This window comes from Cricetulus griseus, chromosome 3, assembly GCF_003668045.3.
Source record: "Cricetulus griseus strain 17A/GY chromosome 3, alternate assembly CriGri-PICRH-1.0, whole genome shotgun sequence".
NCBI lineage: Eukaryota > Metazoa > Chordata > Mammalia > Rodentia > Cricetidae > Cricetulus > Cricetulus griseus.
Genome location: NC_048596.1, coordinates 152,842,405 through 152,861,169, shown reverse-complemented (window position 1 = coordinate 152,861,169; position 18,765 = coordinate 152,842,405). Strand labels below are relative to the sequence as shown.

Sequence of the window (18,765 nt, the reverse complement as noted above, 5' to 3'; positions counted from 1 at the left end):
GAAAGGAAAACCTTGCTTCCTGTTCTTATTTCAGAGTAACTGAGTTAGGCAAGGCCAGGTTCATAGAGCATGTATTTCACACCGTGCTGCTTCTTTCTAGCACAGCCCGTCTGCCCTGGTGAAGGGGCTGTGAGGGTCATTGGATGGAGACACAAAGGAGTATTATAAAAGAAATCATTAGTATATATGCACTCTGTGTATCTACTTGAGAGTGAAAATTTGAGGAAATTGAACGAGTAACATTTTTTAAAATTTCTACAGAGGTATGTTTGTTTTTTTTTCCCAATCATAATTAGCATATTATGGCTCCCTTGCGTATGCTAAAGTTATCATTTAGGACTGGTGACACTAGGAACAAGTGCATTAGTAGCCCCCACCCCCAGCACCACTATCCTAGCTGGCCTGACTTGCTCATGATGAAGGCCCAGTAACTTTAATAGACTTTTGAATTCTCTATGTAACTTCCTATGCCTCTTGTAGGCAGCCATGGTGGGCTGCTGACTTTCCATTATTCAAGCTCATTGACTGCCAACTAGCTAATAGCTAACTATGCTGTTTATTTTTAAACTCTCAAGAAAAAATCAGCAGGAAAAGAATGAATTCTTTTTTTTATAGCTTTGTCTCTTTGCTTTTTTATAGCTTTGTCTCTTTTGGGACAGCTTCATTCCATTTTGGGACAGAATGAATTTCTGTACCTCAATATTTCTAAGCTCTTCTCTTGTACCTGATGATTAACTGGTGGCCTCCCCAAGTCTCTGTCAAAAAATGGCCACCATTCTCTAGAACTACCCACCATTAAATCCTGCCAAATTTCCCTTCTCACTCCTGAGTCAGGCCTCCCACTCAGCTGGGCTGATTCCACCTACAGGAAGAGTCCCTTCCCAGTTGTCCCCCTGCTTCATGGCAGTGCCCTCCACTAGACCTCACTTATATAGGAACAAAACCACTATGTTGCCACCTGCCCCCCATAAGTAACTTCATAAAAATAAAAAAAGGTTGAGATTTCTCATTCTAGTATTCAGGCTTGGGTTCCAGGTCTTTATTTAATCTGCTCCTCTACCTCCTGGGTATGGGCCTACTTTAGTCGAGCAGATTTTCATGGGACTGCAAGAGCTCAAGAGGGTATCCCCAGAGTCAAGTTCCAAGGTTCTTGCCTATACCATCTCTTTTCCAAGTTAACTCACTCAATAAACACCTCTTCCACCCTCCCAGGCTTCTGTCTACGCATTGGCTTTCAGGAAGTTCAGCAAATTTCATTTTTAGGACTTAATCATTTTCAAGATTATTAAATCATACAAATTTCATGATTCTAACTACACCATGAGTGCATGCCAAGGAGGAGACTAATCTCTTGACTCAGGTGGGGTTGTGAGCTAGTGTAGCTAAAGAGTGAGTTTCATGAGGAAGATCTTCTCTCAGTGTTTCCTTGAGCCTTCTCAAAGGCTACATATAATTTTTATCACACAGAAGAAATGAAATACAGAAACATAAAATTGTCAAATAAGGCTTCATATTAATGTCAAGATGTTACAGAGGTACTTCCATCTGGTAATGGTATTTAAAAATGTGGGGCTCATTCCTTAAGAAAGAGTAGAGACTATCAATTACTTTTTTACCATTAAGGTAACAGTATTTCAAATTAAAATTTCAACTTGGAATGGGTAGAAGTTATTTAGAATATAGCAAGATAACTATTAAATTATAATGTGCCCATTCTCGAGTCTAAGACATACATGCTCAGCTCTGTGCTACTCTGTCTCACTCTTGTTTCCCCTTTTATCCTGTTTTCTATTTCACTTGTTTTAAGTTTTATTTAACTTGCAGAAATCAGAGAGCTACTTACTTGTTTTGAGGGAGAAGACATGTTATAAGCAAACATATCAACATGAGCAGTAGCTTTGAAAATTACTTTTTGTTCTCCTGATTAATAGTTCTCAAATTTGCCACATGAAGTGAACTTTGACTCAAAATTTTAAGCTGCAAGGAGCTTTCTTTAGATAATACTATTTTTTTTTTTTGGCTTCTGTATCCCAATGTCAAATCATTTCCTAATAAGCTGCTGCAAAGTGTTTTCCATGCTAGAGAATTAGATAAATGAAACAGACATACATGGAAATGAGCCCTCACACATATACTAGTTATCGAATAATCAATATATTGACATGTGTGGGACATTGCTCATGCAGAGTTTAGCAAACCAAATCCCTCTCAAGTCACGTTTGGGACTCTGGACTGGCTTAAGGTCAGTAAGAACAAGAGTTCATGGATGAATAAAAATCCAGGCTGGGATTGAAAATGCTCAGACCCAATGCCTGAAGCTGATGAAGGCCATCTAGCTAGACACTAGCAACTAAGCTTTTTCTGCATATACCAGGAAGGAAGGAAGGAGAGAGACAGATTATTTACATGTGCATATGCCATGCATGTTGTCAGAAGCTCTAACGTCTGTCTAAGTCCCCTGTCTCAGGCAATTACATCTGCATTCTTGCATGATTCTTAAACCTTCACTCTCAAGTTTGCTTTGTTGCCAAGATTCAGAACCATACACCCCACTTTCTGTTGGACACACCTGAATGTTCCACAAACACTGAATTGTCTCATAGTGTATTTCTGATAGTATATAAGCAAGTCATTTGTTATGGTTATCATTTACCAGCCCCACACAGTAATGTAAGTTCCCTTAAGACAGGGCCATTGGCCATTTCCTTCTATTTCCTTGATCCCAGCCCAATGTGTCCTAGAAATGCAGAAAACAATTCCTGGGATTGGTAGGGAACGAATCAATGATTGCTGAACAAACGACCCTTTCCTGACACACCCAACGCATGCTCACTCAGTAGTCTGCCTCAGAAAATGTCACCAGGAATGGAAGACATCACTTTCAGGTTTGGCTTCTCTGCCTTCCAGTCAGAGCTAATGGTATTCTAAGATATCTTTGTTATCTGTCTTTCCTGTTATTTCTAGTCCTGTTGGCTTTTTCTGTTCTTGGTGAGCTCTTACCTGAATGATGAAAGTGGCCACCAGATCTTTCACCATGTTGGTAAATGGAGCTCATTACAGCCAGACCCTAAAGGAGACACTGAGCATACCACTCAACTGTGCAAACATTCAGGGGTTCAGTTTTCTGAAGGAGGAATTCAGGCTCCTTCTTGAAATCCAGGACAGGGAGTCCATCTGTATCTCTGTCCTCATCTTCATAAACTCACACTTTGAACTTTACATAGTGGTAACACAAAATTGTTTCTGATGCCCTTTGTACCCCACCCTTATCTTCACTCAGAACTGCAGAGTCTAATCTTTCTACAGGCACTTTGGGGTCAATTCTTTGAGAAGCCTTCAGTCACCTTCCAGAGTAGCCTAAATATTATGTCCATGGTGTGTTTCTATAGCAACCAACATTTTCCACTAACAGTGACACAATATGTATATGGAAGACAGAAGCTGTGGTTGGATTATGAAATGTCCCCCACAGTTGCATGTATGAATGCTGGCTCCCCAGCAGGGGGTGGCCTTGAGGTGGGGCCTAGCTGGAGTTAAGTGGGACACTGGGGGTATGTTTTGAAGTTTTTTAACCCAATTCCATTTCCTATCTCCTCTCTGCCTGCTTAATGCAATGTGCCCAACAACCTCAGATCTCAGGCTGTCTTTCAGCTATGATGTGTTGTATCCCTTCAAAGGGTAAGCCCCCAATATCCACCCCTTAAGTTGCTTATTGTCAGCTATTTGATCATAGCAACAAAAAGTAATTAATATATGAGTGTTCACAGAAGATTCTACAGTAAATGGGATTGGTTTCCATGGTTCCTAATTTCAGATAAAATGACTATGGTCAATTCAATTTTTAAACTATTTGATGGAAAGCTATAAGTGAGTCGCTGGCTTTCCTGCCTGAGGGATCAGTGACAATGGACATGGACACCCATTAACTTTATACAATTCTGGGAACACTAGGGACTGACCTTATATAACTAAATGAAGACATCAGATGGGCATTAAATTATTCCCTTGCTTTATCATTGCCTTAATTTTATATTGCCAGTGGCCAGGGGATATATTTGAATTTACTCAATACCTTCCAGACTGGCTTGCGTCTCCTTCATTGGAGGTCTCTATTTTGTGGCACAATGGTCGATTTTATTCCCCAGCAAGTGTTCTTGCTCACTCATACTCCAATTTGCAAGTGCACATGGAAATAACCTGAGTATACTGCCTGAGACACACTTTCTTCTCAGTTCCCTCCTTAATCTTAAAGTTGCTAGGAAAGTTCATCATTTATTACCTATAACATTACCTTAAAATATTACTATTTCTATATAGAGAACCATCAACCAACAAATCTAAAGAAGTGTATACAGTGAAGCAAACGTTAAGGAAATGAGGTGCAGTGTCATAGGCTTAGTTGTATTAATATTTGAATAAAAAAAACGTTAACAGGAAATGAAACCTTTACAGCAACTTCACTTTAAGAAATAGACTTGTAAGTCTCCTCCTTCAAGAGAAACAGAGGCTGGCACCTGATTTGGTTGATCTAAGTTGGTGACCTTTCAGCCTAACAGGTCTGTTTACAAAAACATAAATTCAGTTGACCTTAATCATGACTTCCCTCCCTTTGATAGTCTTGGGCCTAGTTGATGATTTGTGGGAGCTGTGTCTCCCACACACTGCTCATCTATTGTGTATCTGTAGAGGAAGTTAATCCATTCTGCTCATTGAGGGGTCACCACCTAAAATACACAGATAAGAGAAAGTTATAGTATTTCACGACTGGAACAGGACTGAGGGACTGAAACCCTAAAGGAGAATTAGAAGTTCCACATCAGAAGTTAAAATGCTGACAGAAATTCTGGGAGACGTTCTGGTTGGGATTTACTGATCTGAGGTAGCCATTTTCTCTTGATTGTTTTGTGTCACACAGGGCATTGCTGGACTTATCCAAACATCCATTTGGTGACTCTTTATAGCTGGAGCCTTGCTGGGCTTTTAAGGAAGGCTGTCTTGTCCCAAAGAATTCTGACAGACAAGTTGAAAGACTGGCTTGTGACTATCAATATTGTCTCAATTGTGTAACACCCAAAGGTGCCACCTAACCAGCATGGCCACAGACAGAGGCTTCAAGGCAGGCACCCTCTACAGTTTAGTTGATAACACAGTATCCCATCCAAGGACTTTCCATCGAACTCTCCCACATCCCCTTTGAGAGCTGCTGAGTCTAGCACAGTGGTCCTCAACCTGCCTAATAATGTGGCCCTTTAATACAGTTCCTTATGTTGTGGTGGCCCTCAACCATAAAATTGCTTCAGTGCTAATTTTCATAAGTATAATTTCGCTACTGTTACGAACTTCCATGTAAATGTCTGATATGAAGGATATCTGATATGCCACCCCCAAAGGGGTCATGACTGACAGGTTGAGAACCTCTCGTCCAGGACTATGCTAGCAGCTCAAGGGCATCCCTAAGCTGGTATGGAGCTCAGGGTGTGGTGTGACACCCTGTCTACTCTAGCACAATGTTCCCTCACTATTCTTTGGTACCTTGTTCCCCTTTAGCTTTAATTAGTTCTCCTCCTCTTCTCTGCTTTCTCTGCTAACTGTTGCCTTGAATTCTCTGCTATCGTCTAAGAGGAGCTTAAGGATATCAAAGGATCAGAAAAGAACAAACATTTAAATAAGTAAGCATATGTATGCACACATGTTACATTATACATAGTCACATATACACAGACACATATACACATACGTAAGTTCTTCTTGATGTTTTGATCACCCCTTATTAGCCCAGTTGCATGAATAGAATAAAATGGAGACTAGAATTTTTATGAAAATGTAAAGAACTGATTAGAAGTATTGGGTATCATCTGGGTTTGGGTGGGAGAGAGAGTAGGGGTAAAATAATAAACAAATAGAAAATTCACAAATATAAAAACAAAGAGTGCTTTGGCCATTTGTATTTTAAATCCACACTTGCTTCATATAGTTGAATGCTAAATGTAAAATTCCCAATTTAGAATGGAGTAAACTCTATTCATGAAAGTCTTAGGGCTGGGGTATGAATCAATGGTACATTTGCTTACCAATGCATGGTCACCCTCACATTTACACACACACACACACACACACACACACACACACCACCAAAGTTCACCATATCAAAATTCTAAAAAGGCACTTAATAAACCTCATCTCATCATATCTTTAACTGATCTACTTTCTAATAAACAAAATGAAGTACCAATATTTGGGTTTTTCCACATTTATTTATACCCTAGTTACAAAAATAATTCTTGGTGGATTTCCACAGAGACTATTTAAAACAAACTAAGCAAGAATCCCTAAAACAGTTTCTTTTTCCACAGCAAAAGACAGATTCTGGACAGAACCAGGTCTCGGCTCTGACAGGGCTAGCTCAGGCATGGGAGGTGGTGGCCACTTACTTAGTTTACCAATTAAAGAGGAAGGGTAGGTCTTAGGGTAAAAGGTGTCAAGAGTAATTAGGAAGGTGCTAGAAGTCAGTTTATCTATTTATCTTATACTGAGCCAATCGTGTGACTAGGGAAAGAAAACCAGATTGATACCTTTAGTATTGTGAAAAAAATCTATTTTTTTCCATTTTCTGAAAATCAACTTCCTTCTGGTAACAGACTCTATCTTTCTCAGGGGAACCACCTTGTCAAACTCTGGGTCTTGGAGCTAAGGTTGTCTGGCTCTGCATCCCTCATGGTGAGGCGAGCAGCAAGTTGAGCCATGTTCGATCAGAGGCAGCTCCATGGGGACCTTGACAGGAACCACCAGGAACAAATCACTGCTTTAAATGGGGGCCTGGTCCCCCTGTCTGTAGCCCAAGAGATAATGGGCAGGCTAGTGCCAGAACAAAGCCAGTGGCCCAGGGAATTCTAACGGCCTGGCTTAAGACTGTGGTTACATAATATGAAGTCCATGTTAAGACTTTTCAGGCATGGGGGCCAATGAGTTTCCTCTAGGCTCCAGCCAATTTCAGATGTCATTTCTAACAAGCATCCATCTACTGAGAGAGAACGATTCAACTCCTATTACTAACTCTATGCTGCACTCTGGGACTATCAGATAATTAAGACTATAAATCGGGATGGGGTGTGGCTCCATGTAGAACACTTGCCTACATGTATGAAGCCCTGGGTTCAATCCCAGACTGTGTAAATAAAATAGTATCAATTAAATAGTGTAAAACCATCCTGGGAGTGAAGTAACTTCACACTGCAGAACTAAGAACACAACTGAGGTCTCTGGCAAAAGAAAGGTGAACCATGGATGCTGCTCTTTCAAGTCCCTCAGGCACTCACTCGTCTCTGTGCAGATTTGCCTGAAAAGCTAACCTCACAGGGTCTTCATGTGGAGCTTCTTAGAGACATAAATGTCAATGACAAAATAATTCTTCCAGAAAGAGTGAGAACTCTCCACATTCAGACAGTTTTAAACATTAATAAAACCATCTGGCCTAAGTCTGATATTAATTAACTGCTTGCCAGTGAGGGTAGAGGGAAGCAGAAGCAACCATTTCAACTAAAGATGTCGTTGTTTACCTGGATGGACGCCAAAGCTAGCCTACACATACACGTTCAACCCCAATCAAACTTTTCATTTATAGTATTCGAAAGGAAACCTTCAGCAAGAATAAAGGAGGGGCTTTGAAGAGGGGGTCTGGAGTTTGAATAGTTGCCAAGGAAATATTCTGAATAATATAATAATCTGGGCCTGCATCTCTACAGTAACGTTTTAATTTACGCAGATGCGTGTATTTGCAGAGAAATACTGAGAAGGGAGAAAAGACAAATCTGCGTGACTACTGAAAAATGCTATTCTAGAACATGCAGATTGAATGCACACTGGCACAGAGTTCTTGTTTCAGACTGACTGGCTCTGCTACTGGCTTCAACGGCTCCCAGGAAACGCTGCTCAGTGGGAAAAAAATCTCTGGTAGTTTTTAAGATAAGGTGTCATTACTATTCATTACTGACAGATTATATCAAAAACATCTTACAAGAATTTCCCAGTAACACCGAAAGCAGACTGTACAAGCAACGGATACCCAAAGAGGAATGCGTAAAGGAACACCCACATGAAGATTTACCTTCCACGGCTCTTTTGAAGAAGACTTTGCAGCTGCCACAGGTCACTACCCCATAGTGACATCCAGAGGCCTCATCCCCACACACCAGGCAGATTTTGGAAGGTCTTGATGATCCAGTAGAAACACTTCGTAAAGTAGAGCTAGGGAAAGAAATGAAGATTTAAATAACTTCACCACAATGGCACATCTCCTGTCCTGTTCAGTTGCATTGCAAATTTTCAACAATCCTGTCCCCTTGAGTGAATTCAGTTTCCTTGGTCACATGTTGAATGGTTCAGAAAAATGAAGGTAAAGTTATTTAAATCAGTGGTGTGGTGCCATCAAGAATGGCAGGCATATAGGCTGAGGAGATAGCTTAGTGGAAAAAGTACTTGCTGACCAACTCACATAAATGCAGGGCCCACTGTAGTCCCAGGACTCAAAGGCAGATAAATGGGATCCTCAGAGCAAGTTGGCTAGTCAGAGCAGAAAGCTTTGTGTTCAGTGAGAGACCCTGTCAAGGTGTAGAAGTACCCACATCATCCAGATATGTAAGATGGAGAGTGATGGAGGGGACGTCTGATATCAACCTATGACCTCCACATGCATGCATGCACACGTGCACACACACTCGCCTAATACATACGTGAGCATACATACACATATGTACACATAAGAAAAGAACAGTGTACAGGCAAGTCAATTTTCAATGCTGAGAGATGAGGGAAGAAAATCACATATGAACACATTCCTTCCTTTGCCTGTTTTTGAGAATATTTCAGAAGCTATACCCATAAAGTTTACCAACATGACTGCACAAATGTGAGCTGAACAAGGACAACAACATAAAGGCATGCCAAATTGATATGGTAAAGAGCACTAGACCTCAAACCTACACAAAGAACTACAGGGGACTAAGGAATGTTGAGAGCAGGAAAATACTTTTTTCAAAGGAAGAACACAGCAATGGCTATCCAATACCAAATGGTCATCCCTGAAAATATATGTAAAAGTAACGTATACAGACAGAGCATGATACTGAATATATATATATATATATATATATATATATATATATATATGTATATGTGTGTGTATACATATGTGCATTTAACAATTAATGAATAAAGAGGCCATAAATTTAAGCAAGAATAAGTATGTAGAAAGATTTGGAGGGAAGAAAGAGGAAATGATATAATCTTAAAAATAAAAGAAAAATTATTTAATAAATGTACAAAACCAAACTTTAGCCTTTTTTCTTACTTTGATAGATAACCGAAATATATACTATATGTGTTTTTACTACTGATGGTATCCTTTCAAATTAGTAAGCAAAATGAATTATGTTGACTATATCTGTAACAGCAGGGCTTTGGGGCAGGCACAAAAGTAGCCCTTTAACAACAATCTGTTTGGAAGTTGTTTAAGAGGAACTTTCTTTAGATGTTTTATACACTACTGGGTTAATTAATGGTATGCTCCAAACAGAATGCCTTACATTCTGATGAGCAATGACAGTTGAGTGACAGCTAAGGAAGGTGTGTCCTGAGCAGGTAGGGAATTGCACTTTTTCTGAATATTTACCAATGACTCTTATGCAAGGTACTGAGGAAATAAATATTAAAAACCCTGGTTTCTGCCCCAAAGATAGTGGGAGCACAAATATTCAATGTTTGTGTTGCTGTGGGGTAAGATGGTGCTTGCTACATTGTGCATTCAACCCTGCAATCCGGGGAGGGCAGTGATATGGGAGTTAGGCAAACATTTACTCCAACATGGCAGCTGAGTTGAATCATGAAACGTGATAATGAAATGGGGAAATGGACCCGGAATGCGCAGTGGCTGAGAAGAGTGCACTGGCCTTGTCCAGAGTACTTTGGGTGCTATCTGCCTCAGCTGTTCCCCTAATCTACAGACTTCCTACTCAGAGTGAAGCAGCAGACAGGAAAAAAAAAAAAAAAAAAAAAAAAAAAAAACCAAAACACCAACTCAAAATAAACACACCCAGTGGCCACAAAACTCATGTCATCATCACAATCCTATGCTTTTCAAATTTTCTAAAGCCTGGCTAAGTTATGTTCATATACATTTGTCTAGAAACACTTTCAGTGCATGAACAACCCTGTTGCCAAAAACAGCCGGAAGAACCCACATTCACTGCTTGGTCCACCGTAGCATGACTGCCTTTCCAGAAACTGCCTTTTTAAACCATGGACTGAAACAGCCTTTTCCAAAGCTGTTTCTCCTCCTGAGAAAAGGGCTCTTTATTACTTTTATTAGTGCCCTCTGACTCCTTTATGGCATTCAAAACATTCCATTTCAGCACCAGCAACTCTGCAACTTATTGGCTGGGAAAACTCAATCCATGCTCAGGCTGACTCACAGGACACTTCAGAGAAAAGCCGAAACTGTAAATATTTAGAATATAATGTAAAATCATCATTAAAATGTAATTGCCTTCTCACAATGACAAGCACATGTGGGCTTTGTCTGGTTTGGGTTTTGTGGTGCTGGGATTGAATTTGGCTTTGCAGCCACTGAGCCCATATGGGAGATTTTATTCAACATTTTCTGTGGGTCTTGATCTTTTACTGGTCTCTTAGCTCCAGTCTTGGAACTCTTGTCTACTCTGGCCAAACTTTCTTTTGGTGTGATATCATGTAGTTTCTGGCTTTAAATAACCCAAGTATCTTTGGAGTCCCACATATCTATCTTCAGAACTTCAGACCACTTATCTATCTGGCTGTCTCCCCGGCATCTCCACCAGGGTGTCTAGCAATACCTCAGACTCAACATGCCTCCCCCTGCCTCCTCTGGGTCTTCTCTGCTCCTTAGCTTGCTCATCTCCACATCTCTACATCTGCTAATGCAAAAAGCTGTGGGTTAAATTGTTTAACCTCTCCTTAAATTCATAGGTTGAAATCCTGGTCCCCAACCCTTTAGAATGTGACCTTCATCAGGGCTGCCAGTATGTGTATTAGTTTTAATGACGAGAAACTGGAGTTAGGTAAGCCCTTAATTCAGTGACTGGTATCTTCAACAGAAGGGGAAATTGGGCCACAGATAGCAACACAGTGAGTGCAATGATCGTATATGTACAAGGCAGAGACTGCAGTGTTTAAAGGCCAAAGTACATCCCAGATTGCCACATTCTCCATTAAGGGCCTCTAAGTCAGCATTGCTGGTCTTGGTCTTGGATTTACTGCTTCCCATACTGAGGTGTTATCTGGTGTGTAATGGTTTGTTTGAATAGTCCTGCAAACTAAGGCAGCAGCCTTTAGATTTTTTTTTTCTAGCTTCTGTGGGGGTGTGTGGCTGGACTTATCCTGAATTTTCCTTGCTTGTTCATACACACACCTGACACATGCAAGCTGTTAGGTCCAGCTCAGTACACACCCAGGTTACTTCTACAAGCACCAGAGGTAGGACTTCTATGGAATTTTCAAAAACTTCATAGCTAACCTTTCTTTTTCCCTTCTCCCTCCACTCTCAAGCCCGAATATTCCATTCATCTGTCCTTTGCCTTGAGAAAATTCCCACACTTCCCCACACACTTGGAGTCAAACACAAGGCCACAGAGCTGCTTTGTTCCCTTCCCTCTCTCCCATGCTTCCTCCACATGAGGAAGCTGAGCTCTTATCCCATGGGCTCCTTTGCTTTGGGCCATCAGTAAGTAAAACACAGTCTATCTGATCGAAAGCACTGTGATATTCTACTATAGCAGATCTGCTAACTACGCTGGCTATTGAGTGACTACAGAGGGCACCGTATACAGGTTGGAAGTGCTGGACAGAGGAACCATTCATGTCCCATGTAGGATGGGGCAGAACAGCCTGAAATCTCCTCAAGGTATTTTGAATAGTGTGTAATTTAAAACCTATAAGATTTTTTTTTTATTTTTTGGAATTTTCCATTTAATATTTTCAGACTATAGGTAAGACAACCACAGCAAGTAAAACTAAGACTGCTCAGGGATTACTGCCCTCTTTCTCCACTAATCAAACTAGTTGGTTATCAAATGCTGCTCATTTCAGCCGTGCACCCTCCTTCCTTTTCTCTGCATGCCACTGCTGCCCTAGCTCAGGCCTCGGGCAGTTCCAAGGGCTCTTCTCTATCTCTGGCCTTACCCCCATGCTCAGAGATATGCCATTGTCTCTGCTGTATGTCATCATTAATGAAAACCTTTAGGATATTTAAGTTCTCCCTATGACTAACCTTCTTGTAGATTTCCCTGTAATATCTAGTCTTCTGTTCACACATTTACTAGCCCTGCTGTGGGGTCTGGATGACCATTTATGTAACTGGGCATTTTCTTCTCCTTTTCCATCCTCAACACCGCCACCCCCCCACCCCCCCACATTTTCACAGGGCCTGTCTAGCTAGCAAGCTGTCCCTTTTCTCTTAACTTCTTGGCAGTATGGAAACGCCTCTCCTTCAACAGACATCGAATTGCCCTTGTATTAGTGACCTGAGAACTTTTTCTAATCCCTCTAAGGCAAAAAACCTTATCTACTGCTCTCTGTGTTTCTTTAGTCACTGACCTGGGTTGGCATTGTTTACTGGATGAACAAAATCACACTCATAATCTCATTATAGGAGAACATAAATTCACAGAGGGCAATTTTACAGAAGGTCAATTAATAAGGCCAAGGTTATAGGTTCAATTCTCATGCAGTTGATTTAGCTTCAGAGAGAGAGAGAGAGAGAGAGAGAGAGAGAGAGAGAGAGAGAGAGAGAGAGAGTAAAAGATAATATGCTTACCCAAACAAATTAAAACAAACAAAGACCTCGGACAGGGACAGGGGCTGACCTCCTAAGCAGCTCATTCTCATTGTCCCACTATTTAGGGAAAGCTTTGTAGTATGTTATCTTTTATGGAGTTACCTTTGCTGATAAGTGAGTCATTAAAGTTTGAGGGGGACAATTCTTCCTTGAGCCACAGTTCACAATATATAGCAGCCAGAAATTAAAGAACAGAGGTTCAACTCAGAATCTGAACTGTGCAAAGCAAGTTACAGCTGAAGTTACCTGAGAAGAGAAAATTAAAGAATACAAATGCTTTGGAAGATAAAATTCAAAACATAGTGATGACTAGACACCAACAATTAAGTGATTATTTATATGTATGATGGGGCAAGAAAAATGAAGTAAAGTCCAAACAATGGCAACACACACATACACACCCAAAACAAACAAACAAACAAAATGAAAATCCAAAACCAACAAAACCAAACAAAATCCCACTAGGATTCCAAACTCTGAACATCACTCACTATACAAAGAAACTTGGAGAATGGTCCAAGTCACAGAGAGCCTCCAATATAAGACAAAGAAGTTAAAAATTGGGCAGGCATTTCATAGTTGACTGAAAATGTACCATGGAAAATGAAGAGACACCATCTTCAAGAATGCAGCACATTTATAGCATATAAGTGAGGCGATGGAGAACAATCTTCTGTATGTACAGCATAAGCAATGTAAGCAGAAAAGCCTGGTGAACTGAAAGGACTGACTGCTGGACAAGGCAAGCATGAGAAGTCTGTTCCCCAGGGCAAGGCTGAGCAGCACAAACAGTTCACCCTTAAAGAGCAAGGGCTCTGTGTTTCACTCCTGGTGCAGCTATGAATGAGCCTACACGGCGAGCAGAGAATCACAATACTGGTATCTTAGTTTCATTTCCTGGTGCTCTGATAAAAGACTATGACAAAAGCAACTGGAGGAAGAAAAGGTTTATCTGACTCACAGTTCCAGGTCACAATCCATCAGTGCTGGGAAGGAAGGTGGAAGGAACCAGAAGCAAGTCCCATCACATTCATATTCAAGAGCACAGAGCAAGAAACCTTGCATGCTTGTGCTTAGCTTGCAGTCTCCTTGCCCGCCAGTCCAAGGCTTAGCCTAGGAAGCGTTGCCATCTATGTTCAGGGTGGGCCTCCCTCTCACTTAACATAATCCAGAGATGCCCCCCACCACAATATTTTCAGAGGGTTTTTTTTTTTTGGGTGACTTTAGGCTGTATTAAACTGACAATTAAAATTAACCGTCACAAAATAGAAAAGCTTCAAGATTCAAGAGGAAAATGTTCAGAAAAACAGACAAATAACCAGAGAAACAAAGTCAAAGGAAAAAATTTCAAGGTTGAGAGGAGGAAGATTATGAGTTCAAACACATCCTCAGCTATATAGTGAGTTTGTAGGCAGCCTGACTGGGCTACATGATACCCTGTCTCAAAATCCAGAAAGACGGGAAGAGGAGAGAAGGAAGAACGGAAGAAGAGGGAGGGAGGGAGGATGGAGAGAGTAAGAACACAAGATAGCACCATCTCGGAATGGAAGGGATAGGTAGATGGCATGCTTAAACAAACCAAATGCCACCAAGAGATCAGGCAACACATAGGCCAACCCTCGTGGTGGAGGGTAGGGGGGAAGCTATTGTTGATATGGCTGACAATCATGGTAATTTTTATGTGTATGTGTATGGATAATGTGAATACTAGCTGTACTGAAACATGAATATTGTACATCTTTCCTATCAAGGAGTTTCCATACACAAGAAAATCTGATTTACAGAACTAAATGCATAGTCATATATGGAATCTCTAAGAATATCTAACATCAAATTATCTCTAGAATGAGGATGAGTGTACATGTGACAATCAATGGTTTCTAATATGACAAGTAAGTATAGATACTAAAAAACTGCAACATCCTATTGGCCGTTGTAGTCACTGTCATGTGCCAATTTATATTCAAGGCATCTTTAGGATACCCTGTAGGAACCACAAACTCATTTCCAACTCTGTGGTCAGAGCTTTACCACAAAGAACATTTTACAGGAACTACAACTGGATCCTTGTTTAAATCTTTCTTTCTTTCTTTCTTTCTTTCTTTCTTTCTTTCTTTCTTTCTTTCTTTCTTTCTTTTTCTTTCTTCCTCCCTCCCTCCTCCTTCCCTCCCTCCCTCCCTCCCTCCTTCCCTCCTTCCCTCCCCCCTCTCTCTCTTTCTTTTTTTCTTTCTCTCTTTTTTTTTTTGATATGTCTCACTGTGTACCATTGGCTAACCTAGAGCTTGCTATGAAACCAGGCTGGCCTTGAACTCACAGAGATCTGCCTGTCTCTGCCTCCTCCATGCTTGAGTACTTTTAAATGGCTTTTGAAAAAAAAGAGTGTGTATAAAATGTGTGTATGTGTGTGTGTGTGGTGTGTATTTAACATTTCCCCTGAACATTAACCATCCTTCTATTACAAAGCAGTCTAAAATGAGAATACAGTAGATGTCAAGAGACCCTGAGGAGTGATGGATTTATATCTCATGTTTCTTGAACCTGGGTTATTTAGAAGTCAATCCCTATGGTTCCTCTGTGTTTTGCATTTGCTGCATTTTAAAGAAATGTTGATATAAAATGTGCTTCCTCATGGACTTTGGAAGCAGAGCAGCACCTCTTCTTTCTCTCATACATTTAACTGATGACTCAAAGTTTCGGCTTTGGTTTCCCTTGCAGCTGGCATCGCTCTGAGGGTCACCAGCTCAGTTCCTCTGATGCTCTGTGATGTGGGCCTGCCTGTCAACTGTACCCTCTTTCCACCTTCCCCATACTCACCTTTCCCACACAAGATAAAGGGATATTTTTAAAAAAGAATCTACACATGGTAGGGCTGAGACAAGCTCATTCAGTAGTCTATAACATTCTTTTTTGGGGGAGGGTGTTTCGTGACAGGGATTCTCTGTGGCTTTAGAGGCTGTCCTGGAATTTACTCTGTAGACGAGGTTGGCCTCGAACTCACAGAGATCCGCTGGCCTGTACCTCCTGAGTACTGGAATTAAAGGCGTGTACTACTGCTGCTCGGCTGTCTATGACATTCTTAATGAAAATGCTGTAGTACTTGGCTGACATGACATTTGCACTTCAAATATACTTTATGCATAACTTTGGGCAACATTGCCACTCCTCAAAATATTAACACCAGCACCTTAATATGAAAATTAAAATCCCTAGGAAGACATAGTCATGGATTCATTCTTCAACATAGAACTTTCTAAATGACAATTGAGGCATTATTATTATTTTTATTTAAATTAGAAACAAGATTCTTCTACATGTCAATCTCAGTTGCCTCTTCCTCCCCTCCTCCCCTGCCCCCCACCGGCCCCCCATCCCAATCCCTTTCTGCTCCCCAGGGAGGGTGAGGCCTTCCTTGGAGCAGGGCCTAGACCCTCCCCAGTGTGTCTAGGCTGAGAGAGTATCCCTCTATGAGGAGAGGGCTCCCAAAGTTAATTGAGGTATTATTAAATAAGGAAAAGTTTGAAAAATGTTTTCTCAGGTAATTTCTTATTTTCTCAGGCATAATTATGTAATTGTGAAATAACACAAAGGTTTCCATCAGCTTAATACTCCAAAATAATGTTTCCATAAAATTATAAGGAATGTACTAGAAAAAAATCTTCTTTCACATATTCACTTGCAATAGATAAAGCATATGTCCTTTTCCAAAACTGTGACGTTCTTCAGTCACTAAAGGTTTGTTTGATGGCAGTCTATATTGTAGCCATGTGTAAAAAGAGCATTGCTAACCCTACTCTTCAAGGCAAGGTGACTTATCACTGGTTTGTACTAATAGGCATCACCAAAAAGAATGGCTTTGTCAGAGATGCACAATTGTTTTCAGGGGACAGACTACCTCAGTAGGAAACTCTGAAGGCCATACACACACACACTCACACATTCTCATTCTCTCATACACACACACACACACACACACACCACACACACACACACACACACCACACACAGAGAGAGAGAGAGAGAGAGAGAGAGAGAGAGAGAGAGAGAGAGAGAGAGAGAGAGAGAATGGCCATGCATGTACCAGACACACAATTGACTCTTGATGTGTGATTTGTATTTTTAATTTGCCACTCCCTCACAGAAAAGGGCAGAGGTTGTGGGCAGGAGCACCAAGGCAACAGGATTCAGCAAATGAAGGGACTAAGGCTGTAAAGAGATTCAGCGGCATGTTTCAAACCCACCCCCAGGAGTCAGGAAGATGAACCAGTGCACTCTTGCATTTGTTCCTAACCTCTACTGGAAACTTCTTTGGAAGTTCTCCCTTTCAAGCTGTAGGATTACATGGCGTGAAGTGGGTCCTTCCCCACCGTCCTCAACCCCCAAAGCCCAGAATCCCTGTGGTCCACTAGGATATATTTTCCTGGCTTCTGGTATTAGCAACACAACCATGATCTGCCCGAAGAAAATCCCCAGTTGAGTAAGATGATGCTTCTTATCTGTAGGCATTGCTCCGCTCCCCAGACGGGGCGGAGCCTCTCTCGTAACAAGGCTCTCTGTCAATTTTGAGTCCTTTTGAACTTTCTTATGATGTTACTATTACTTTTATGTGAGTTGTTATTTTTTTATGATGGATTTTGGTGTTTCTGTTTTTAAATGAAAATAGTAGCTTAAAATGATTTTAATAAATCAAACAGTGTGTTCATTTCCTTACTTGGCAGCACCAATAGTAAACACATCCTGGATATTTTCTGTGTCTTTGTTTTTCTCAGGGTTTGAAGTTAGGGGCTGTTTCTTTGATTTCTTCTTTCCAAAAATATTTGGAGCCTAAGGTTTCATAAAGGCCATTCTTTGGCTTCTAGAACTTTCTTCTCATGTGGAACCTAAAATACAGCCACTGGGGGCAGTGCTGCCTCATGGGGCCAACACACTGCTATGTAAAATACATATTTATTTTCTTAGCAACACCTTTCCTATACATGTTTCACTCTTCACTATTTTTAAGGAAGCCAGAGGAAAACCTTTTTCACATAGTCTGCCTCTTTTCTTCTCTGGTCCCATATGTATTTTGTTTTGAGGGGGGAAAAACCCACAAAAAAACAAAACAACAACAAACTACTAATGTTACCATAGGTGTGGGAATATTGGTCTTTACTGGAAGATATTTAAAAAATTTTATAACCATGTGTTTAATCATCTGGACAGTTAGTTGGTGTGGAAGATGGAAGAGCAAGTGTTTTCCTGGCCAGCTCACCACACCTCTATTCTCTGTCGTCTTGTCCCTCTTGCTAGCCAAACATCCTTCCAAGCCTTGTTCAGGAGGTGAGCAGGTGCGGAAACAGCAGCCACACACCTCTTTTCACTCATCTATCACAGCTCCTGAGCACGTGGCACACATCCTTCACGTCACCATGGGGGCCTGAGACACAAGTCAGCTGACGAGCCCACAATGCTGGTCCACAAAACTCTTCTCCAGTGCTGAAGAAGGAGGCGGGGAAGGGACACACACATATCCCTCCAGGAAGTCAAGGGATCAGTACAGGTTGAATATCTCTTATCAGAAGGGGCCCCAAAAGTTTAGGGTTTAGGATTTTTTAAATTTGGAAACATTTGCATACACATAATGAGGCATCTTGGAGTTGGGATCTAAGTCTAAACATGAAATTCATCTATGTTTCATGTGTTCCTTATACATATAGTCCAACTGTAATTTTATACAGCATTTTAAATAATTTTGTGCATAACGCAAAGCTGAATGCTGTGAAGTTTTCCTCTCGAGGCATGTGTTGGTTCCCAGAATGTTTCAGGCTTGGAGCTTTTCAGCCTTAGGATGTTTTGAATTAAGGATGCTCGACCAGCATATACAGTAAGTGCTCTAATGCATGTATGTGACTTTCCTCACTCTT

At 40.9% G+C, this 18,765-nt stretch overlaps 1 protein-coding gene across 1 annotated transcript in view; it reads right to left on the bottom strand.

The window, feature by feature from the left end:
- Nr3c2 (nuclear receptor subfamily 3 group C member 2) overlaps positions 1-18,765 on the bottom strand; it is a 321,919-nt gene that overhangs the window by 152,157 nt on the left and 150,997 nt on the right. Inside the window, exon 2 of the mRNA XM_027410547.1 lies at positions 8,105-8,244. Within this exon, the coding sequence (XP_027266348.1) occupies positions 8,105-8,244 (140 nt within the window). The remainder of the gene's footprint in view (positions 1-8,104; positions 8,245-18,765) is intronic.